Source organism: Mirounga angustirostris, unplaced genomic scaffold, assembly GCF_029215605.1.
Source record: "Mirounga angustirostris isolate CCGP_5_RB_7025 unplaced genomic scaffold, mMirAng1.0.hap1 SCAF_4, whole genome shotgun sequence".
NCBI lineage: Eukaryota > Metazoa > Chordata > Mammalia > Carnivora > Phocidae > Mirounga > Mirounga angustirostris.
The window spans coordinates 82,775,780-82,801,903 of NW_026991712.1; the positions used below are offsets into that span (position 1 = coordinate 82,775,780).

General features: G+C 38.5%; 1 protein-coding gene across 7 annotated transcripts in view; it reads right to left on the reverse strand.

Annotated features, from left to right (window-relative positions):
• SPIDR (scaffold protein involved in DNA repair) overlaps positions 1-26,124 on the reverse strand; it is a 571,046-nt gene that overhangs the window by 521,401 nt on the left and 23,521 nt on the right. For 5 of the 7 annotated variants that reach the window (XM_064588368.1, XM_064588367.1, XM_064588365.1 and 2 more), the window contains exons 2-3: positions 1,130-1,285; positions 20-86 (exon numbers count right to left, since the gene is read on the reverse strand). In XM_064588368.1, coding sequence (XP_064444438.1) covers positions 20-86; positions 1,130-1,285 — 223 coding nt within the window. Of the gene's footprint in view, positions 1-19; positions 87-1,129; positions 1,286-2,907; positions 2,995-26,124 lie in introns of all 7 variants that reach the window. The other 2 variants (XM_064588370.1, XM_064588369.1) reach the window with 1 other exon arrangement.

The following is a 26,124-nucleotide window of genomic DNA, read 5'->3' on the forward strand; positions in this document are numbered from 1 at the left end:
GAAATCAACAAAATATTACCTTTCTTGGGTCTAGGGGATAATTCGAGGTGCTTTTCTGTAACAATCTTCTTTTCAGCTGTTAATGACTGCAGGAAGATGACAATAATAATAATAATGATAATATAGTAATTTATGTGAACAAGGGCTAAAACCTTAAACTACACCCTCCTTAAAATATGCCTCTCTTTTATTTATATTTACCAATAAGTATTCCCAAAGCACATACTCCTCATACATATATAAATGTATTCTTATGTTCTACCAGAATCTAAACAGAGAACTAACCATTAAGAGTTTGTAACAGTATTCCATTTTGTACATATCTATAAGTATTTCAAAATTAGCATATATACAAATATTAACCAGAATATCTTGTTGCCAAAAGATCCTGAGTATACAAGCATTTCATAAATATACTTCTTATGAAGAGTAGGATGCTCAAAGATTTCATCTTCTGGGCGCCTGGGTGGCTCAGTTGGTTAAGCGACTGCCTTTGGCTCAGGTCATGGTCCCGGGGTCCTGGGATCGAGTCCCGCATCGGGCTCCCTGCTCTGCGGGAAGCCTGCTTCTCCCTCTCCCACTCCCCCTGCTTGTGTTCCCTCTCTCGCTGTGTCTCTGTCTGTCAAATAAATAAATAAAATCTTTAAAAAAAAAAAAAAAAGATTTCATCTTCTAAGAAACTTCTCAGTAGGTATCCTACATTTACAAAGAAGTACAAAGGTTGGGCCTGGCATAAAGAGGTGATTACTAACTTGCCACAATTACTAAGGGAATTCAAGGTTGAAAAAAGAAGACTGTACCGGGACGCCTGGTGGCTCAGCCAGTTAAGCGGCTGCCTTCGGCTAGTGTCAAGATCCTAAGGTCCTGGGATCCAGTCCCACATCCCCACATCAGGCTCCTTGCTTAGTGGGGAGCCTGCTTCTCCCCCTGCCTGCTACTCCCCCCGCTTGTGCTCACTCTCTCTCGCTGATTTAAAAAAAAAAAAAAAAAAAAAAAAGGCGACTATACCAATTACTGTGTCCTGAAATAAGGTAGGGAGTTCCAAAGAAATATAATTACAGTGGCCTAAACACTCAGGAATCTAAGTATCCTTTGGCATTCAAGGAAAACAATTTTATAATTACTTTACCAGAGTCTCAGAAGTGTCCTGAAATCCTTCTCCACATCTGAGCCATGCTTCAGAGAGGGAAGCAGCTGCCCCCACTGTCTTGAGACCTGCTCTTCTGAACTTCAGTGGACTCCCTCTTGGAAAGGATGGGTATTCTATATCCCAATTTCTTTGTCTCTGTAGAGATGGTTTTTAAAGAAAAAAAATGAAAAACAAAAATCAAATAAACTTCATTAAATATACGTTAAGTTGACATTCCTGTGGAAACCCAGGAATGGCAATGGTGAAGGCATATGTTTTGAATGTCTCTGAATCCCCATGTAAAAAAAAAAAAGTAACAAGAAAGCACATAAACATGTACAATTAGAGAACAAATTCCAAAATACAAATAGGTAAGGACAAATATTCAACCCTCCAAAAGTCCTGCATATGATTCTGAGAGCAAACCTGAGAGAAGTGAAGGAGCAAAGGAGGATCTGAGTACATAAACATGTGGTGTTCACTAGGAAGTGGAGCAGGCAAGCTGAGAATGAAATGGTACCTGAAACAGGATGAGGACAAGGGTTCCACCCAAGAAGATCCAAAGGAATAGGAGCAGTCTAGGACATTTAGCACTGGTCAGCCAGGACTACCTTCTTGGACTGGGCCTCACACTGCAGAGAAATTGCTGGCAGTGGAATCTGCTCAGCAGCACAGGGATGGTAGAGACAAAGAAAAGAAAAGGTCCAGATGGAGTGGAGGAAGGGAACTGAGCCAGAAAATATCTAAATAACAAACATGTGGCCATATTTTTGCAAATTACAGGAAAATAACAGAAATTATCAAAGCTATTTTGAATCCTGCCTTCTTCTAAAAATGCACAGAAACTATAACATAAAAATAGGCAATAGAAAGGGATCAAGGTTAAATCCAGTACAAAGTTATAATTAGAAAAAATGGAATGGAGCAGAATAACATTCCAACACACAAAGAAAGCATACTAAAGACATGTTGATAGAACAGAAAAAGTGTAACCTATTATTTCAATATAAGACAACATATTTAGATTACAAAAAGTCAGAAATGAAGTAACAAAACTTAAGCAGTAGAATAAAGTTAAAAAATCAGCTGAAGGAAAGAGTCCAGATGTCCATCCACAGATGAATGGATAAAGATGTGGTTTATATACATGATATACAATGTACATACAATGGAATGAGTATATATATATACACACACATATATATACACATACACACACACACACATATCCATACAATGGAATGTTACTCAGCCATCAAAAAGGATGAAATCTTGCCATTTACAACAACATGGACGGAGCCAGAGTATGTTATGCTAAGTGAAATAAGCCAGTCAGAAAAACAAATACCATGATTTCACTCATATGTGGAATTTAAGAAACAAAACAGATGAACATGGGGGGAAGAGAAGAAGAGAGAGATGCAAACCATAAAACAGACTCTTAACTACAGAGAAAAAAATGAGGGTTTCTAGAGGGGAGGTAAGTAGAGGAAAGGGTTAAATGGGTGATGGGGATTAAGGAGAATACTTGTGATGAATACTGGGGCTATTGTATGTAAGTGATGAATCACTGAATTCTACTCCTGAAACTAATATTACACTGTATGCTAACTGGAATTTAAATAAAAACTTGAAACAAAAAATAAAATATTCTCTCAACATGGAAAAAAAATCAGCTCAGGAAAAAAAGACTAAACTGGAAGGAATCCAAAAGCAAGTAGCTATCACAGATAATATCTTAAAAAAGTAATAAGAAGGAAATTTTAAAGTTCACCTACCTCCAATGAAGAAAGTAAAAGTATTCAAGAGAAACAGAGTGATCAGTCAAGTCTCTCTTGTGATCAACACACAGATAATAGCAATCCCTGAAGAAGAAGAAAACCAAGATAATGGGACAGAACAAATATTAAAAACTGCAATTCCAGAAAAACTTTCCTGAAATCTTAAAAACAAATTGCATATTGAAGCACACCACATACCTGGTAATATCAACCCCAAAGCAATCAAAACCAAGATATATCCTAGAAAACAGATCTTTAAACAAATGCTTTGTACATCTAGGGAAAGGAATAAATGACTTACAAATGAATAAAAATTACCTTATCATAGGATGTTGACAGCAACTTTATGCCAGAAAAAAAAAAAAACAGAAAAGTGTATTTAAGATACTCAAGGGAAGAAAATGTGAGTGAAGGAGTTTTATCCAGCAACAGTGATAACACTGATTTATTTTCTCCAAATGTTTTTGTATAAGTTTTGCTTTTTTTTTTTTACAAATGTCTACAACATGCATTCATTTCATAAGATTTTAAATTTGCATTTTATTTAAGAAAAATCTTTTAGATTTGTACCACAAATCAAATTAAGGTCAACTACTATAAGTTGATCACCTGAATAATACAAAAAAAACCCTCATCAACATCACTGTGGTTAAAAAAGAAATGAATTAAGATTAAAATACACCAGTAAAACTTCCGTAACTAGAACAGAGGGAACAAATCCAAAAAACAAATTCAGCCATAACATAGATGGTATTTTAATATGTAAGAGCCCTAAGCATATTCCTCTTTATGTAGAAATTCCTATGGCAGGGCAGGACTACAAACGGAAGCATCTATCCTCAAGAGGGTATTTACCCTCCACTAGTGGCAGTTTCCCCTGACAGCTCTGAAGAAGCTCACTTTGTTAACTAGAACAGTAAATAAAGAGGAAGATAACATTTGGTCTCTTTTGAGCCAATTTTTTTTTTTAACTCCAGAATACTCTTTAATGCATTAAATCAGCCCAGGTCAGCTCTGTAAACGAATGGGTGACATGGGGGAATAGGACAGGGAAGTACAAGATGAGCCTGAAATATCCTGAACCAGACAGTAAGAAAGCACTCAAGGAATGAGAACATATAAGGACACATGAGCCTGCGTGAATGGCCTCTCACTGGCCAAATGTGGAACATTCCTGCACCAAATAAATAATGACAGTAAAGGATTATAACCTATTGAATAAAATAGGCATATGAGTCTACATTGATATAAACAGTGGATTTAGAAAATCATCAATGAAAGCTGAAACTAGTAGGTGACAGTTTAATGATGCAGAGGATATTTACATGTTCATGAAGCATCTCCCCACAAATTACTTATTAATTCCAAAGGGAAAAACAGTAACTTTAAAGTGGGGAAACCTGCCAGACACCACTTTAATCAAGTAACCAGCATCAAGTGCCTCTTGATTGGAGGCACTGAAAAGAACACAAGATTTCTGTGGTATTCCTACCAGAGAGAAATAACCTAAATCTAAACTGGGGAAAATATCAGACAAGACCACAATAACTGGACTGTACACCTCAGCAATGACAAGGTCAAGAAATACAAAGAAAGTCTGAAGAACTGTTTCAGATTAACAGAAGATTAAAGAGGCATGGAAAGGAAATGAAATGTATGATCCTAGATTGGATCTTGGACCAAAGGAAAAAAGGTCATTATTAGGCAATTGATAAAATTTGAATATGAACTGTTGACTAGATAATAATATTGTATCAGTTTTTAATTTCTTATTTTTGTAATTATACTATGCTTGTGTAAGAGAATATCCTTATTCTGGAAATAAATATTTAGAGGTAGAGGTACAGAAAAAAATTGATACACACATGCATGGGGAGAGAAAGAGGGAGAGGAGGGGGAGAAAGAGGAAAAGAAAAGAGAGAGAGGCAAAAAATAATAAACTAGTGAAATGGAGTAAAGGGTTATATTAGTTTCCTAGGATTGCTGTAACAAATGACCACAAACTCAGTGGCTTAGAACAACATAATTATTCTCACAATTCTGGAGCCAAGAAGTCCAAAATGAAGGTGTTAGCCCCTCTGGAGGCTCCAGGGAAGAATCTTTCCTGGCCTCTTTCTCCCAGCAATCCTTGCCTTCATTGGATTGTGGCTGCATCATTACCATCTCTGCCTCTGTCATCTTGTGGCCTTCTCTCACGTGTCTCCCTGTGTATCTCCTCTTCTCACAAGTCACTGGGATTTAGGGCTCACCCTAATGCAGTAGAACTTCATCTTAACTAATTACATCTGCAAAGGTCCTATCTCCAAATGAGTCTACCTTCTGGAGTTCCAGGTGGACAGGAGTTTGTAGAGGACACTATTTAACCTATTTACAGTTCCACCATAAGAAACTTCATTACACTATTCTTCCAACTCTTCTGTAAGTTTGAAATTCTGTCAAAATAAAAGTTAACAACAACAACAAAAAAACCCCACTAAATAACTACATAAGCCCAGGATGATCCCAGCAAGAAGAGAAATATAGTCAATTTTCATTATTCATAGTAGTTATCATTTAATAAAGTCACCACAAACAATGAATAGCAAATACTGAACCACTATTTCTAGGGGAAATACAGGATTGATTCCTGTCAGTATACAACCTTATTTTATGTGTATTTCTGCTTAAAAACACCTTATTTAATATATATAGTTGATTCTTTAACATTGAACTCATGGCCAACAGCACTACAACTCATACCTGAACAAAGCTGATCTAACATGAATTTTCTCTGTAAGGCACATCACAGTTGTTCTGCACTTAGGGACACCTAGACAGCACCTAAGAACTACGCTTGGGGGCCATTTTACACAGTGAAATCACACAAAGCACAAAACTGTGAAAAACATGGCATTAAGTAGACCAAGAAAGGACACACTTATTTACAGTGTAAAGAGCTGGAACAAGCAGGCAGAATGGGCCCTTGTTTGACCTCAGCTGAGAACTTACACGTCAAGCGACTCAAATTTTTCTCTGCTCTACACATGTCCACAAATTACTGTAAAAGCACCGCAAGCATTGATTTGGAGATTACAAATAAATTTGGGCAAAGAGGGGAATTTGTTAATACAGAATCTGAATAATGAGGATCGACTATACTTTGAATAGAACTTTAAAAGGAAGCAATTGAAGTGGTTAAAACACAAAAGTGTTTCATTGCTTCATTGTTTTACTATCCAGCCCCTCAGAAACCACTTTTCCTTCTTGTTGCTGCTCTGCTCAATTTTTCATTTCTTTAGATACACCATGCTTATGAATTTTATTTATTCATTTTGAAACTTTACTCCCTAAAAAAGTAAATGCATGCCACCATACATCTTTGGGCTACTCCCCCTGGAAAGTTTCTAAATAGTATTTGTTTGTGGTATCATTTTAAAAATTTGGGGAATAAATAAGATATCTAACTGAATGCAAAGGGGAGTTTTCTTGAGTATCTAAATAAATCCCAACGGCTCAAGCCATATACTTGAAGAATGTAAATGCGTTTGCACCCAGGAATTTACATACATTCAGAAGAGTGACTCAGGGATGCTCAAGTCTGAGGAACAGATAGAAAGTTTTAACCAAGTTGGCTAGTTAGCAAGCACTGTGAGGCTCAGAGCTCATTCTATCAAATATTTGCCCATTTGTTTCTTCAGAGGTCTTTCCTTCCCTCAGGTAACAGAGCATTTCTCAGGCCTGTCACTCACTGCTCTGGTTACATTTGACTGGTCCTTTGCTTCTCTAGATTTCCTCCATACTCAGATTCTTTAGGGACTAGAACCCTCTAATTAATATAAATGACAGAAATATGATGTTCTTATCTTCAGTCAACATTTATTGAGTGCCCAGTGCATGCAGACACTCTGCTAGGCCTCAGGGATACAAGATGAGCAAGAAAGACCCTGCTCTCCAGTACCTCAGGCTGTGGTGAGAGAAACTCTCCCACAAATCTGATGACATGAAAGCCTGAGCCCAAGTTCAGATACTGGCTAGCCTGGCCTTCAACGTTACTTTTCATCCATCTCCTCCACTCCCCCAATCAATCTGTTCTCCCCCTTCACACACTCAACAGAGCCTGCACATTTCCACCACCATAACTGCATCCATGGCACTCTTTGCTGGAAATCACCTCTCCACTCCCTTCAGTCTCTCCAACTCTGTCACAGATCAATGCTCTTCTCGTCCATGAAATATCCCCCAATACCTCCACATACATACCTCCTTCTGTGAAGCCATCACATCTCCAGTATATTCTACTCCTTCCATTAGAATAGGAGACATGTGCCTGATCATCTCATCACCTCAGTGCACAGTGCTCCCCTCACAGAGGTACTCATTAAAATGACTGCTCAATGAATATGTAAATTGTTTATCATACTAATCATCACTGCATCACTGATGCTAATGATATCTAAAGTAAATCAGACAGTAGGCGTAAGCTTAAGGGGAAATTCAGTATACTACATTTCCATTTTATCCATCGAATGTAACAATACCTCTACCACAGATCCCTTTACACTGTTAGTAATCATTGTATATGTCTCTCTCCAGTGTTTACTCAGCCATAGAGGAGGCACTTACAATGCAGCTTCACTGGCCTTCTCACCCAGCCATTTTTTTTTTTTTGAGGCTACTGGAAAAGATTCTCTTCTTCCCAACTTGGTCAAGGATGTGACCCCAAAGCAGCCAGCAGCCTTGTCCTATACCATATGAAGAAACCTGAGAAAGTGAGAAGAGGTACAAGTTGTGCTCCAGGTTATAGGCCAAGCATTTGAGCAATCCAGGTGCCCAGGGGCTGTGAGCTGCAAGTCTACCCATCAATCTTTTGTACCTTTGTCCAGTTTAAGTTAGGCTTCAATCACTAGCTACTGAGCTAAACTATAGCACTCAGTTTATGTTTCTCCCAAACTGAAGTGATTTACTGAGCATTCTGAAGGTATACAGCTAAAAAGTTTTCCCCCTTCAATGACCTTAGGTTCTAAGAATATGCATTAGAGTGGAGGCCAAGATTGGATTGATGGACTCAAAAATAAATGAGTAAGAGAATGTTTCCTGGTGAAAGCTGGTTTTGTCTCACATGAGGGAAAGAATGTACTTTGGTGATGGCTATACACAGGTCCTGGATTTTCCAGGATAGTCCTAGTTCCAAATATCCTGATTTATTACCCTCCCAGAGCACAGAAACATCAAGGCAATTTCACAAGCAGCACACAAGTCCTTATAGACCATGTGTTCAGGTTTTGCTGTCAGAATGCTGTCAATGACCTGTGCTACTGGTTGGCCGCATTAACAATGGGCCAGGTTATCTTCTCAAGACATGTTTCTGCATCTGTAAAATGGAGATAACATACTTACCTCAAGACCATTATGAAGATTAAATTGGTACTAATAACAATCCTATGTAATAATACTACTATAGACCACAATTACAGAAGGTAGAAGAATAGTTAATTAATATTCACAAGTTAAAATGGGAATGTGCTTTAGACATTTTTAATAAAGATGCTTTATTTTCACATGCTGTGATTCACAAAAATATTGCTTTAATCTAATGACTTACTTCAATATTTCAAACCCTAAAAGAAAAGAAAAAGAAACTTCCTGCTTAGAACTCCGTGGCCTCTCCAAGTTTAAGGAACAGAAAGGAATTAAATGAAAAACTCAGTGGAATAGGCCAGTCTATTTCTAGAGTCAGTCACTATTCCATAAGCTACAGCCCTGTGACTAATACACTTGCCTTATTTTTCTCCTAGGCTGGTCAGGCAAATGAATTAAGAAAATAAAAGTATTAGAACAAACCTGAGGAGAAAAAAATCTATAAGTAAAATGAATTTTCATAAGGCACAATGAAATTTTTGAAAACTGCCTGTAAGGTTCATGATAACTTTGTCCAAATATTGTTTTCTGCCAGGCTGCCTTTTCAATATCTTCAGCCTGACAAGATGGGCCCCTCAAAACTTGGCTCAAGGATTACCTTCTTCATGAACCTTCAGGAACCTTATACCCCTCAGTGATCCTCCTTCAAACTATTCCTTTGGGAATTAGTTACATACTACTTCCTATAGCACTTCCATTGTTACTACACAGAATGTTATTTTCATGTTTGTCTTCAATCCATCTAAATCCAGGACTTCACTTATAATTTATGTTCTATATGTGACAAGTTCTAAAAGAACTAGCTTCTAGAACTTGCTGGTTCATCCATTATTTGCTGAATATATACTTGCAATACATGTTAAATACGTCTAGAGGCTACCTAAATCATTGCTCCATTTAAGACGTCCATGTCTATACTAAAGTTTTGATTATCTTTTCCACTCATAGAAGACTTACAGGAAAGAACCCATAACCATTCCAAATGGTTTTTAAATGTTCAGTCAAAAAAGCCTTGAACCATGTACCAGCTTCAACTCATTTCTTCTTCTGTCATCAGAGAAAATAAAGCAAACAGCTGGTTGCCATATTTTGTATAGCCTTCATATACTTTCAAATTAAAGATTACTATGGCCTAAGTTGTAAATGCCTGAAATATGCCAATTATGCTTAGAGTCACACTAAAATAACTGCCTGCTTTTGGTATCTTAAAACACCAAAACTAATCAAACAACCCAGACTTATTTACCATAGGTATTCTAGAAGACTTTGAAGCTAGAACCCTAACATCTGGCAATCTGGTCCTCTTGTTTTCATTCGTCTAAACAATCTGGAACTCCCTAATATGACGATGTTGGGAATATGGTGATATGTTTTATTTCAACATTTAAAAAGAAATGCAGAATTATTTTCCACTCACTCTGTATACCAGATCAGAATACCATTTATCTGAAACTTTTTTTTCTAAAGTGGAAAATTCCTATGCTAGAAACCAATTTCCCATGCCAAGCTACCTACAACACCATCCCCTCCCTCCCCTACCCCCCACACACTTGATATGACTTTATCCAAGCATTTTTTAAGATTTTATTTATTTGAGAGAGAGACAGAAAGAGAGAGAGAGAGAGAGAGAGTGGGGTAGGGGTATAGGGAGAGGGAGAAGCAGACTCTCCTGCTGAGCAGGGAACCTGACGTGGGGCTCGATGCCAGGACCCTGGGATTATGAACTGAGCCGAAGGCAGATGCTTAATGGACTAAGCCACCAAGGCACCCCTAATCCAAGGATTTAAAGACAAAAAATAATGACAACTGCTAATGTATCACAGTCTGGGTCCAGTTTTATTTTATCAATCACTCCCCACTCAAAAGCAATTGATGGATTTCCTGCTTCCTCACTGTTAGCAAGTTGAGGCACAATAACCTATACACTCAGACTGTGATAGATTTAGTCTATTACAAAGGTAAGATATCATCAAGATCCCTGAAAAGGCTCTAAATTCAAGTCTCTGTCCCTTATTCCCTCAAAGTCCTCTAACGGAATCTCTGCCGTATGGTTCAATACTAACCCTCCTACTTTTCAAAACAGGAAGTCTGAATAAAATACAACAGACTTTAACTTAAGAGCGATCACTTAAAAAGGTGTTAAGCCAGTCTTTCAATTAAGTCTCTTACCTAATTTAAAGCACCTCACACATACTTCTGTAATCACATACTGCTAAGCACAACAAGCTCCAATGAAAACAGGCACAATTATTTAGCTAGACTGAATGTTTGTATCCCCCCAATAATTTATATGTTGAAACCTAACCCCTACTGTGATAGTGTTTGAAGGTTAAGGACTTTGGGAGGTGATTAGGTGATGAGAATGGAGCCCTCATGAATGGGATTAATACCCTTAATAAACAGGACCCAGAGAGATCCCTTCTTCTGTTTCTTCTACTATGTGTGGCTGCCTAAGAACTCAGAAGCAGGCCTTCACCAGACACTGAATGTGCCATTGCCTTCATCCTGAACTTCCCAGCCTCCAGAACTGTAACAAATGTGTTGTTTATAAACCACTCAGCCTATGGTATTTTGTTACAAGCAGCCCAAATAGACTAGGACAATTTAGTAGGTGTCAGACACTATAGCAAATGTGTCATGTATATTACCTCATAAAGATTCTAGATGACATAGTATACTGAAATGAATAGTACCAATCCTATGTTATAGATAAAACTAAGTGTTGAAGAGATTATCTAAGATCATACATCTATAAATGGCAGAGCCAGGATAAAAATCTAGGCTAGTCTAAGCCCAAGGACCATAGTCTCAATAGGGCCACATTTTTCTGCAAATGAGAAAAGATTCTCCTACTCAAGTCACTATACTTCAATCTACCGAAAAATTGTCATAATATATTGATTAGGAAATACACTTTATTACCATCTACTGGAAGAGTATCATAATAAATACACATTTTTCAGGACTTAATTATGAATGGGGCCTCTGAGGGCACTGCAGGTCTCAACCTGCACAACTAAATACAGCCGTTCTGGTGGTTAAAAGCAAATGGAATTTCAATATATTTTTATTATTATTGAAAACTAAATCCAACAAACTGGGCTTTATAATAGTTCAAGTACAGAAGACACAGATATATATCATGAACCCTGTCCTCAAAAAATAAATATGATCAATGGGTATGTTACAAAACACAATAACATGGAATGAGAGTAATATCAAAGTTAGTAAAAGGCAGTATGAAGAATGGAAAGATTAATTCTAAAAATCATTTTTTTAACTTCTCTCATTCAAGCCTTACGGTAACTCTGTGAGTTAAATAGGACAGGAATCACATACTTCAAAATGGGGACATTGAATGTGCATTAGTGAGACACATTTGTGAATTAAAAAAGAGGATTTCTGTTTGTTAAAATGTGGGCTCTCAAAGTGTGAAAAGAAAGACAACCATGAGTAATGCACTTCTTAGGAAAAAACTGAGAAGACAAATGTATAATAAAGAATTTAACCTTACTAAAAATGAGGTCTGGCCTTTGTTGTTGGCTTCTGGGAAATAATCCCTAAATCCTTGAAATATCATGGCTGAGAGGGTATCTTTCTTTGCCTGATGACCTCAGTTACACTGGATGGTCTAACAGTGTGATTTAGGGTGGGGGCTAGCCATAACCTATAGTGTTAACATAGGGACTGGTGACACCAGAAAGACAATGTGATTTAGAATGGGGGCTCTGGGTCACACACAGAAGAAGTAGAAATGGAAGACAGAGATCAGCTATGTGGGCAATCAATCATGCCCACAAAATGTTGTCTTAGTCTGTTCAGGCTGCTCTAACAAAATACCATAAACCAGATGCCTTATAAACAACAAACACTTATTTCTCATAACTCTGGAGGACAGAAAGTCCAAGATCAAGGCATCAGCAGATTCAGTGTCAGGTGCTGGTGATACCTAATGAAGGCTCACTACATAAATGATGCTATCTTCTGACTACAACCTTAGAAGGCAGAAGGGATTAGGGATGTCTCTGGAATCTCTTTGATAAGGGCACTAATCCCATTCATGAGCTCCACCATCATAACCTAATCACTTCCGAAAGGGCTCATGTCCAAACACTAGAATATTGGGGATGAGGTTTCAACAATAAATGGGGTGGGACACAAATATGCACTCTACATCAAAGGCCCCAATAAAAACTCTGAACACCAAGGCTCAGGCCAACTTCCTTGATATTATCACACTATACATACCAGAAAATTAACCATTCTGACTCCAGAGAAAACAAGAGAAGCTCCGTATCTGAGACCTTTACTGGATTCTGCCCTATGTGCTTCTTTCCTTGGCTGATTTTAATCTCTATCCTTTCTTTATAATAAACTGTAACCACAGGTATAATAGCTCCCAGCAAATTCTGTGAGTCTTTTTAGTGAATTATTAAGCTTGAGGTTGGCTTTGGGGACTCTGGGAGCCTGAAGTTGGTGTCACAGGTGACAGTGATCTTACGTGGGGCAACTGGCTAAAATTCTAACTCCTCACAAGAGAGACAGTAAGCTAGATAAGAGGAGGTGTACTTCACAGATCAAAAGAGAAGCCACAGGGGCGCCTGGGTGGCTCAGTTGTTAAGCGTCTGCCTTCAGCTCAGGTCCTGATCCCAGGACCCTGGGATCGAGCCCCACATCGAGCTCCCTGCTCCGCGGGGAAGCCTGCTTCTCCCTCTCCCACTCCCCCTGCTTGTGTTCCCTCTCTCGCTGTCTCTCTCTGTCAAATAAATAAATAAAATCTTTAAAAAAAAAAAAAAAAAAAAGAGAAGCCACAAATGAGATTAACGAAGAAGAGGAGTGAGAAGAATGACTAATTAGTCATTAGGTAAAATAAAGTTTAGATTTAAGAATGATTTTTTGGGGATGCCTGGGTGGTTCAGTAGGTTAAACGTCTGCCTTCAGCTCAGGTCATGATTTCAGCATTCTGGGATCGAGTCCCCAGTCTGGCTCCTTTCTCAGTGGGGAGCCTGCTTCTCCCTCTGCCTGCAGCTCCCCACTTGTGTGTGCTCGCTCTCTCTCTCTCTGACAAATAAATAAATAAAATCTTAAAAAAAAAAAAAGAAAGAATTTTCTTCTTTTAAATATTAGGAAGTAACCTAGAATATACATCTAAACCTGAGGAGCTATGTTTGAAAAAACATCCAGAGGGTAAAAAAGGGAATGTTAAGAAGTCTAACAAAACTGCAAAAGAAATCAGAGTTGAACTGGAAAAACAAATAGCACTCTCCAGGTACCAAAAAAAGGGAGAAGAAAACAAAAATATATTGGAATTTGTAATATGCACATGTGAGCATACCCATACAAACACAACATATAACCCTGAAGCAGGTTTTGGCACTCTGACCACTTAGTGGACTGTAACAGTATTAATACCACTAAAGAAACAAAACAAGTGAAATGCTAAGATGACTTGAGGCCACTGTCTTTAAGGAGTTCCTAAATCCTTGAGAGATAACAGCAAAAGTGATCAGCCATAAAGCAAATTAAGTCCCTGCTATCCTATAACAAAAAGAAATAGTATTCCATGTTTTTACTATCCTACTATGCTAGGGTAGAATTGAAAGAGCCCAGTATAAACAAAGAGAAGTAAAAGTCTGAGACAAAGGTCTTGTCTATTGCATACTGGAACAAATTACTTAACACCTGAACAACTGACTGGCTATTATACTGGACACCTTTTTAAGGATATCTTCCATCACAGATTTTATAATTCTAAGAATGAGTGCCTGGTAAATAGCTATTAAACAAAGACATTCAATGAATGAAATATCTGAATCTCCATATCCTCATATGTAAAATGCAGGCATTTAACAGCATGACCTCAAACATTCCATCAAGCACTAAAATTCCATAATTCAAGCGACCATGACCTCAAAGTCAAAGGGCCCCAACTTATCCAACCTTGCTAACACCAATATAAACAAATATTTGCTTCATCATCTGGCCCTGAAATTTACAAATTGTACTCTTATAACAAAAAAGATGAACTCTGGAACCTAGTTGAAAACTTACAACAGGGAGAGCCTTGGTGAAGAAAGCAGCTACTACTTTGCAGTAAAAGAACACCATGGCATTTTAAATTGCACACCTACCACCCGTTGCACACTAGGTCAGCAGGGGTCATGAAGACAGCAGCTCACACTCCTGGTACACGTTACTAGTACCAGGGAAATAATATGGACTTTATTGTAAAATAATTGTGCTTGTGTGTTTCGACCTGTCTTGTGGCTCCCTATGGACCGAAGCAAGGGTTTTGGTTTCCCTTTATTCCATACAGCTTGGAGCATCTCCCAGGCAGGGGTAGCTTCCTGTGTAGTGTTTGCCAAAAGGACTTAAAGAAACAATTACTGGCCACCGTAATCTAGGGCAAGAGATAAGAGAGGGACAAGAGTCAGACAGAATGAAATGCCTGAAAAAGGACAGGTTGTGAAAGGAGATACAAGGATGAAAAATGCTATTAAAAGCTCTTGGGGTGTACAAAATAGCCAAAATATGGGAAAAAACCCAGATGGAAAACTGGATAAAGACAATCTGGTGTGTGTGTGTGTGTGTGTGTGCGTGCACACGCACGCACGCAGAATATTACTCAGCCATCAAAAAGAATGAAATTTTTGCTATTTGCAACAATGTATATGGAACTAGAGGGTATTATGCTAAGTAAAATAAGTCAGTCAGAGAAAGACAAATACCATATGATTTCACACATATGTGGAACTTAAGAAACAAAACAGATAAACACAGGGGAAAGGAAGGGAAAATAAAATAAAATGAAAACAGAGAGGGAGGCAAACCATAGGAGACTCTTAACTATAGGAAACAAAAGGAGGGTTGCTGGAGGGGAGGTTGGTGGGGGGGATGGGTAATTGGGTGATGGACATTAAGGAGAGCACTTGAAGTAATGAGCAATAGCTGTTGTATGCAACTGATGAATCACTAAATTCTACGCCTGAAACTAATACTACAGTATATATTAGTTAAGTTGAATTTAAATTTTTTTAAAAAAGCTCTCTGGTATACAAAGTAATCAAGAAAGCTACAGGCATCCCCAGCATGCTTAGAAAAGGCTTGAAAACACCCTAAACCTTTATTTCTAGTTGACAATCAGGTTCCATGCAAGCAGAAGGTGAAGGTTAACACACAATCATAAATTGCCTGGCTACATGCTGAAGGAATGCCCCAACACAGAGCCAATCTGCAAACCTAGAGAATTTTTTTTCCTGTTTCTTTTCATTTGAGGAAATTGTCAAAACACTAGTTTACAAAGGACCACAGACTTCAGTGGTAACATAAAACTTCAAGTTATAGTTTGGAAAAATCAATAAACAACAACCCATAAGCAGCAACAACAAACTTGTAGAAGGGGAGAATCTGATTTGCAGAAGAGTCACGTTATAATCATGACCAGTTTTAAACAAAATTTAAACAAGCATGTGAAGAAGCAAGAAAGTATAATATACACTGGGAAGTACAGACACTGACTGAAAGAGACAAAGACATTTAACAGCTTTAACTATACTTACTCAAAGAGGTATAGGAAACACAAGCCACAAAAAAAAAAAAAAAAAAAAAAAAACCTAAAGAAAACTAAGAAGAGGAAATATCAATGTAAAAAATAAATAATGCCAATAAAGAGATATGTTATAAAAATGAAACAAATAGAAATTCTAAGACTAAAAAATATAACTGAAACAAAAATTCACTAGAGGGCTTCAACAGCAGATTTGAACAAGAAAGAAACAGTGAATTTGGAGACAGATCAACTGAGCTTATCCAGTCTGACAAGGAAAAAAAAAAAAGAAAAGAAATGAACAGAATGTGACAGACCAGTATGTCACCATCAAGGATAACAATATAACACATAATGGGCATCCCAAAAAAAGAGAGAGAGAGAAAGGGACAGAAGAACACCCGAAGAATAAAAATGGTTAAAAATTTCTCAAGCGTGATGGAAGACATAAATGGACACATCCATGAAGCCCAACAAATTCTAAAAAGGACAAACTCAAAAAGATTCACATTAAGATACAGTACAAACTACTGAGAGTCTAAAACAAAGAGTGAGTTTTGAAAGCAGCAAGAGAAAATGAATTTGTCACATAAAAAAGGTCTTTAATACAATTAATGGCAGATTTATCATCAGAACCCAGGGAGGTCATAAGGGAGAGGGATGACATCTTTAAAGTTCTGAAAGGAAAATATGTCAAGGAATAATCCTATACCCAGCAAAACTAGCATTCAAAAATGAAGCAGAAATTGAGACATTCGCAGATGAACAAATGTCATGGGAACAAATAACTAGCAAATTGTCCTACAAGAGATACTGAAGGGAGTTTATCAGGCTGAAATAAAAGAACATTAGACAGTAACATGAAGGCATACACACAAAATGAACACTGATAAATACAGAAACATAGGTAAACATACAACAGTAATATTGCATGTTTTTGGTTTTTAACTTTTTCCCCCATATGATTTTAGAAATAAAGGCATAAAACAATAACTACAAGTTAATATCAATGGGCACACAATGGAGAAAGATGTCATGTGTGAAACTAATATAAAGGGAGGCCTTAGAGCTATACTGGGGAAGAATTTTTGCTATTCCACCTAAGTTGGCATTAATTCAAACTGGACTGTTATGAATTGCAGACGTCACTTATAAGCTGAAGAACAACTAAAGAAAAAAAAATTATTAAAAAAAAGAAACAAAAAGGGAATCAAAATAGTACACTACCAAAAAACAATCTTCACAAAAAAAATGTTAACAGCAGCAGTAATGGAGCAACTGAAAATAAAAAAGGTATGACAGATACAGAAAAAATATAAAAATGGCAGAAATCTTTCATTCTCAACAATAAATTTAAAAGTAAAGGAATTAGGGCGCCTGGGTGGCTCAGTCATTAAGCGTCTGCCTTCAGCTCAGGTCATGATCTCAGGGTCCTGGGATAGAGCCCCACATCGGGCTCTCTGCTCCACGGGAAGCCTGCTTCTCCCTCTCCCACTCCCCGGCTTGTGTTCCCTCTCTCGCTGTGGGTCTCTGTCAAATAAATAAAATCTTAAAAAAAAAAAAAAAAGTAAAGGAATTAATCTCTCCAATTAGGAGGCAGAGATCGGCAGAACGTATTAAAAGAGCTCAATACAACTTTATGCTATCTATAAGAGATTCTTTTTAGGTGCGAAAACACACATAGGTTGATTATAAAAGGATGGAAAAATACAATCCATGCCAGTAATAAACAAATGAGTGCCAGTGTGGCTCTATTTATATCAGACAAAATAGACTTTAAGATAAAATTGTTAGAAAAGACAAGGTACATTTTATGTTGATCAAGAAGATACAACAATTACAAAAGTATACACACCTAACAACATAGAATACATGAATCAAAAACTGACAGAGTTTAAGGAAGAAATAGGCAGCTTTCAAAAAACTTGGGAGATTTTAACATCCCACTTTCAATAGAACAACTAGACAAAAATAATGGATTTGAATGGAAGAGTTTGAATATATGATGAACTAAAACCTTTTTCTTTCAAGATTCTATTTTTAAGTAATCTCTACACCCAACGTAGGGCTCAAACTCATAACCCTGAGATCAAGACTCACATGCTCTACGAACTGAGCCAGCCAGGCAGCGCACCCCTCCCCCGCAACTAGACTTTATACACATATATAGAATATTCTACCCTACAAGAGCAGAATACAAATTTTTCTCAACTGCACATGGAACATTCTCTAAGATAAATTTATGGAAGTCACAAAAATAAGCCTCAATTAATTTTAAAAAAGTGAAATCATACAAAACACCTTCTTCAGCGAAAATGAAATAAAACTAAAAATTAACAAAAGGGAAAATAGAAAACTAACAAATATGTAGAAAATTAAAAAAAAAAAAACTTAAGCAATCAGTGGACCAAAGAACTAGAGGAGGATGGGAGCAAGATGGTGGAGGAGTAGGAGACCTGGATTTCATCAAGTCCCAGGAATTCAGCTGGGTAGGGATCTAACAATTCTGAACACCTTCGAGCTCAACAGGAGATCGAAGAAAGGAATAGCAACAACTCTTTGAACAGAAAAGCGACCACTTTCTGGAAGGTAGGACGTGCGGAGAAGTGAATCCTAAGCGATATTCCGGAGGATAGATGGCAGGGGAGGGGGCCTCCGTTGGCAAGTGACAGAGTCGCGGAGCACAAAATCGGAACTTTTAGAAGTCAGCTCCATTGAGGGACGTTGCTCCAATGGCTAAGTGGGAGGTGGAACCCTCGCTGGGACAGTGTGGTCTCAGGACCCTTGGGGTCACAGAACGCCTGGGGGTGCCTGAGTGTGGCAGAGCTCCCAGGTATCGGAGCAGGGAAGCCGGCTGCAGAGACAGAGCCGAGGCGCGGGCTCTCAGCTTGGGGTTGCCATAAACCGTGATCCGCGGTAGTCGGGCCACTACTCCTCCAGCAGGGACCCAAAAAGTGGTAGATCCGAGGAGACCCCCTTCGTCCCCCGGGAGGAGCGGTGTGGGAGTGCACCGCAGGGATCTGCTGGGTTTGGAGACTCCACACTGAGTCAGGTGCCAGAGATAGAAATGCTCGGTCACAGACCAGGTGAGCACTGAGTGTGGCCGGACACCCGGGAGATGGGAGTGATTGACTGCTTTTCTCTGGGGTCTCACTGAGGAGTGGGGCCCCGAGTTCTCGGCTCCTCTGGAAGGAGATTGGGAGGACACCATTTTCACTCTCATCCTCCAAAACTATACGGAAAGCTCACAGGGAACAAAAGCTACTGAGAGCAAACCCGAGCAGATTACTTAGCCAGAGCAGATTACTTAGCCCAGATCCGGCAAGGGTGGGGCAACTACACCTCTGGCAAAAACATTTGGGAACCATGGCAACAGGCCCCTCCCCCCCAAGATCAGCAAGAACAGCCAGTCAAGACCAACTATACCGATCAATGAGAACGGAAGAACTCCAGCGCTAGGGGAATACTGAACATAGAATTCATGACTTTTTTCCCATGATTTTTTAGTCTTTCAAAGTTAATTTTTTTAAACTATCGTTTTTTTTTTTTTTGAATTTTTCTTTTTCCCTTTTTCAAACAACATCTGATCAATCCCCTTTTTAAAAAATATTTTTTATATTTCATTTTTAAGGTCATGTTCTATCACTTCATAGTAGTTAACCTTATTTTTGGTGTACATATTTAAGTTGGTCCCTCTTTAAAATTTTGGATACAGTTTCTTCTAACAGATCAAAATATACCCTAAATCTCTAGTGTACGGCTTTGTTCAGTCTACTGCCTGATCACATTCTCCCCCATTTCTTTTTTTTTTTTAAATCCTCTTCTTTCTTTTTTCAAACAACTTCTTATCAATTCCTTTTATAAAATTTTTTATAATTTCCATCTTTACAGTCATATTCCATCCCTTCATCATATCAACCCTTATTTTTGTACCTATATAAGTTTTTCTTTCTTTAAAATTTTGGGAGGCACTGTCTTCTAACAGACCAAAATACGCCCAAAACTAGTGTGTGGCACAGATCCATGGGCAGCCTCATCATATTCGATCATATTCTGTTTTTTTGTTTTGTTTTGTTTTTGTTTTTTTGGTGTGTTTGTTTTTCTTTTTGCTTTCTTTCCCTTTCTTTTACCCTGGTTTCAAGTCTTTTCTGATTTGTTTAGTGTATATCTTCTGGGGACATTGTTACCCTGTTAGCATATTGTTCTCTCATTCATCTATTCTCCTCTGGACAAAACGACAAGACAGAAAAAATCACCTCAACAAAAAGAACAAGAGGCAGACCGACTGCCAGGGACCTAATCAATATGGACATTACTACGATGTCAGAACTAGAGTTCAGAATGATGATTTTAAAGATACTAGCTGGGCTTGAAAAAAGCATGGAAGTTATTAGAGAAACCCTTTCCGGAGAAATAAAGGAACTAAAATCTAACCAAGTCGAAATCAAAAAGGCTATGAATGAGGTGCAATCAAAAATGGAGGCTCTAACTGCTAGGATAAATGAGGCAGAAGAGAGATTCAGTGATATAGAAGACCAAATGATGGAAAATAAAGAAGCTGAGAAAAAGAGAGAGTAACAACTACTGGATCACGAGGGCAGAATTTGAGAGATAAGTGATACCATAAGATGAAACAACATTAGAATAATTGGGATCCTAGAAGAAGAAGAAAGAGAGAGGGGGGCGGAAGGTATATTGGAACAAATTATAGCAGAGAACTTCCCTAATTTGGGGAAGGAAACAGGCATCAAAATCCAGGAAGCACAGAGAACCCCTCTCAAAATCAATAAAAATAGGTCAACACCCCGACATGTAACAGTAAAACTTACGAGTCTCAGAGACAAAGAGAAAGTCCTGAAAGCAGCTTGGAAGAAGAGATATGTAACCTACAATGGTAGAAACATTAGATTGGCAACAGACCTATCCACAGAGACCTGGCAGGCCAGAGAGGACTGGCATGATATAGTCAGAGCACTAAATGAGAAAAGTATGCAGCCAAGAATACTATATCCAGCTAGGCTGTCATTGAAAACTGAAGGACAGATAAAAAGCTTCCAAGACAAACAAAAACTAAAGGAATTTGCAAACACGAAACCAGCCCTACAAGAAATATTGAAAGGGGTCCTCTAAGCAAAGAGAGAGCCTAAAAGTAACATAGACCAGAAAGGAACACAGACAATATACAGTACAGTCACCTTACAGGCAATACAAGGCACTAAATTCATATGTTTCAATAGTTACCCTGAATGTAAATGGGCTAAATACCCCAATCAAAAGACACAGGCTATCAAACTGGATACAAAAATAAGACCCATCAATATGCTGTCTGCAAAAGACTCATTTTAGACCCAAAGACACCCCCAGATTGAAAGTGAAGGGGTGGAAAACCATTTGCCATGCTCATGGACATCAAAAGAAAGCTGGGGTGGCAATCCTTATATCAGACAAATTAGATTTTAAACCAAAGACTATAATAAGAGATGAGGAAGGACACTATATCCTACTTAAAAGGTCTATCCAACAAGAAGATCTAACAATTATATATCCATATGCCCCTAACATAGGAGCAGCCAATTATATAAGGCAATTAAGAAAAAAAGCAAAGAAACACATTGACAATACAATAATAGTGGGGGACTTTAACACCCCCTCACTGAAATGGACAGATCATCTAAGCAAAAGATCAACAAGGAAATAAAGACTTTAAATGACACACTGGACCAAATGGACTTCACAGATATATTCAGAACATTCCATCCCAAAGCAATAGAATACATTTTCTTCTTTAGTGCCCATGGAACATTCTCCAGAATAAATGATATCCTGGGTCACAAATCAGGTGACAACTGGTACCAAAAGATTGGGATCATTCCCTGCATATTTTCAGACCACAATGCTTTTAAACTAGAACTCAATCACAAGAGCAAAGTCGGAAAGAACTCAAATATATAGAGGCTAAAGAGCATCCTACTAAAGAATGAATGGGTCAACCAGGAAATTCATGGCAACAAATGAAAATGAAAACACAAACGTTCAAAATCTTTGGGATACAACAAAGGCAGTACTGAGAGGAAAGTATATAGCAATACAAGCCTTTCTCAAGAAACAAGAAAGGTCTCAAGTACACAACCTAACCCTACATCTAAAGGAGCTGGAGAATGAAAAGCAAATAAAGCCTAAACCCAGCAGGAGAAGAGAAATAATAAAGATCAGAGCAGAAATCAATGAAATAGAAACCAAAAGAACAGCAGAACAGATCAACGAAACTTGGAGCTGGTTCTTTGAAAGAATTAACAAGATTGATAAACCCCTGGCCAGACTTATCAAAAAGAAAAGAGAAATGAGTCAAATCGACATAATCATGAATGAAAGAGGAGAGATCACAACCAACACCAAAGAAATACAAACAATTAAAAGAACATATTATGAGCAACTCTGTGCCAGCAAATTAGATAATCTGGAAGAAATGGATGCATTCCTAGAGATGTATCAACTACCAAAACTGAACCAGGAAGAAATAGAAAACCTGAAGAGACCTATAAACACTAAACAAATTGAAGGAGTCGTCAAAAATCTCCCAACAAACAAGAGTCCAGGGCCAGGTGGCTTCCCAGGGGAATTCTACCAAACATTTCAAGAAGAATTAATACCTATCCTTCTGAAACTGTTCCAAAAAATAGAAATGGAAGGAAAACTTCCAAACTCGTTTGAGCCCACCATTACCTTGATCCCCAAACCAGACAAAGACCCCATCAAAAAGGAGAATTACAGACCAATATCCTTGATGAACACGGATGCAAAAATTCTCACCAAAATACTAGCCAATAGGATCCAACACTACATTACAAGGATTATTCACAACCAAGTGGGATTTATCCCTGGGCTGCAAGGTTGGCTCAACATCGGCAAATCAATCAATGTGATACAATACATTAATACAAGAAAGAGCAAGAATCATATGATCCTCTCAATAGATGCAGAAAAAGCATTTGACACAGTACAGCATCCTTTCTTGATCAAAACTCTTCAGAGTTTAGGCATAGAGGGTACATACCTCAATATCATAAAAGCCATCTATGAGAAACACACAGCAAATATCATTCTCAATGGGAAAAAACTGAGAGCTTTCCCCCTAAGGTCAGGAACACGGCAGGGATGTCCGCTATCACCACTGCTATTCAAAGTAGTATTAGAAGTCCTAGCCACAGGGCGCCTGGGTGGCTCAGTTGGTTAAGTGACTGCCTTCGGCTCAGGTCATGATCCTGGAGTCCCGGGATCGAGTCCCGCATCGGGCTCCCTGCTCTGCAGGGAGTCTGCTCCTCCCTCTGACCCTTCCCCCTCTCATGTGCTCTCTCTCTCATTCTCTCTCTCTCAAATAAAAAAAAAAAAAAATCCTTAGAAGTCCTAGCCATAGCAAACAGACAACAAAAAGAAATAAAAGGCCTCCAAATCGGCAAAGAAGAAGTCAAACTCTCACTCTTTGCAGATGATATACTTTATGTGGAAAACCCCAAAGACTCCACCCCAAAACTGCTGGAACTCATACAGGAATTCAGTAAAGTGGCAGGATATAAAATCAATGGCATTCCTATACACCAACAACAAGACAGAAGAAAGAGAAATTAAGGAGTCGATCCCAATTACAATGGCACCCAAAACCAGAAGATACCTAGGAATAAACCTAACCAAAGAGGCAAAGAATCTGTAGTCAGAAAACTATAAAATACTCAAGAAGGAAACTGAGGAAGACACAAAGAAATGGAAAAACGTTCCATGCTCATGGATTGGAAGAACAAATATTGTGAAGATGTCAATGCTACCTAGAGCAATCTACACATTCAATGCAATCCCCATCAAAATACCATCCACTTTTTTCAAAGAAATGGAACAAATAATCCTAAAATTTGTATGGAACCAGAAAAGACCCCGAATAGCCAGAGGAATGTTGAAAAAGAAAAGCTAAGCTGGCGGCATCACAATTCTGGACTTCAAGCTCTATTACAAAGCTGTCATCATCAAGACAGTATGGTTCTGGCACAAAAACAGACATATAGATCAATGGAACAGAAGAGAGAGCCCAGAAATGGACCCTCAACTCTACGGTCAACTAATGTTCGACAAAGCAGGAAAGAACGTCCAATGGAAAAAAAGTCTCTTCAACAAATGGTGTTGGGAAAATTGGACAGCCACATGCAGAAGAATGAAACTGTACCATTTCCTTACACCACACACAAAAATAGACTCAAAGTGGTTGAAAGACTTCACTGTGAGACAGGGTCCATCAAATTCCTTGAGGAGAACACAGGCAGCAACCTCTTCGACCTCAGCCGCAGCAACTTCTCCCTCCCAAAGGTAAGGGAAGCAAGGGCAAAAATGAACTACTGGGACCTCATTAAGATAAAATCTTTTGCACAGCAAAAGCAACAGTCAACAAAACCAAAAAACAACTGACAAAATGGGAGAACATATTTGCAAATGACCTATCAGATAAAGGGCTAGTATCCAAAATCTATAAAGATCTTCTTAAACTCAACACCCCAAGAACAAATGATCCAATCAAGAAATGGGCAGAAGACATGAACAGACATTTTTCCAAAGAAGACATCCAAACGGCCAACAGACACGTGAAACAGTGCTCAACATCACTTGGCATCAGGGAAATCCAAATCAAAACCCCAATGAGGTATCACCTCACACCAGTCAGAATGGCTAAAATTAACAAGTCAGGAAATGACAGATGTTGGCGGGGATGCGGAGAAAGGGGAACCCTCCTACACTGTTGGTGGGAATGCAAGCGGGGGCAGCCAATCTGGAAAACAATATGGAGGTTCCTCAGAAAGTTGAATATAGAGCTACCATACGATCCAGCAATTGATCTACTAGGTATTTACCCCAAAGATACAAATGTAGGGATCTGAAGGGGTACGTGCACCCCAATGTTTATAGCAGCAATGTCCACAATAGCCAAACTGTGGAAAGAGCCAAGATGTCCATCGACAGATGAATGGATAAAGAAGAAGTGGTACATATATACAATGGAATATTATGCAGCCATCAAAAGGAATGAAATCTTGCCATTTGCAATGACCTGGATGGAACTGGAGGGTGTTATGCTGAGCGAAATAAGTCAATCAGAAAAAGACATGTATCATATGACCTCACTGATATGAGGAATTCTTAATCTCAGGAAACAAACTGAGGGTTGCTGGAGTGGTGGGGGGTGGGAGGGATTGGGGTGGCTGGGTGATAGACATTGGGGAGGGTATGTGCTATGGTAAGCCCTGTGAAGTTGCAAAACTGTTGAATCACAGATCTGTACCTCTGAAGCAAATAATACATTATATGTTAAAAAAAAAAAAAAAGAAGAAGAAAAAAAGAAGAAGATAGCAGGAGGGGAAGAATGAAGGGGGGGAAATCGGAGGGGGAGACGAACCATGAGAGACTATCGACTCTGAGAAACAAACTGCGGGTTCTAGAGGGGAGGGAGGTGGGAGGATGGGTTAGCCTGGTGACGGGTACTAAAGAGGGCACGTTCTGCATGGAGCACTGGGTGTTATATGCAAACAATAAGTCATGGAACACTACATCAAAAACTAATGATGTAATGTATGGTGATTAACCTAACATAAAATTTTAGAGGGACAATCCAGTAATCACAGTACTGGATATTTACCCCCAAAATACAAAAACAGTAATTCAAAGGAATGCTTGCACCCCTGTGTTTACTGCAGCATTATTTATAATAGTCAAGATATGGAAGCAGCCTAATGTCCATCAACTGATAACTAGATAAAAAAGACACGGGGTGTTTGTGTGTATAACTATATATAGAGAAAAAGATACACAAACACGGGGCGCCTGGGTGGCTCAGTTTGTTAAGCGACTGCCTTCGGCTCAGGTCATGATCCTGGAGTTCCGGGATCGAGTCCCGCATTGGGCTCCCTGCTCAGCAGGGAGTCTGCTTCTCCCTCTGACCCTCCCCCCTCTCATGTGCTCTCTCTCTCTCTCTCTGTCATTCTCTCTCTCAACTAAATAAATAAAATCTTAAAAAAAAAAAAAGATACACAAACACACATATATAATGGAATATTACCCATAATAAAGAATGAAATCTTTACAATTGCAATGACATGGATGGACCTAGAGAATATAATGCCAAACAAAATAAGTCAGAGAAAGACAAGTACCATTATGATTTCACTCATATGTGGAATTCAAGAAACAAATAAACAAAGGAAAAAGATAGATAAAACAAGAATCAGACTCTCAAC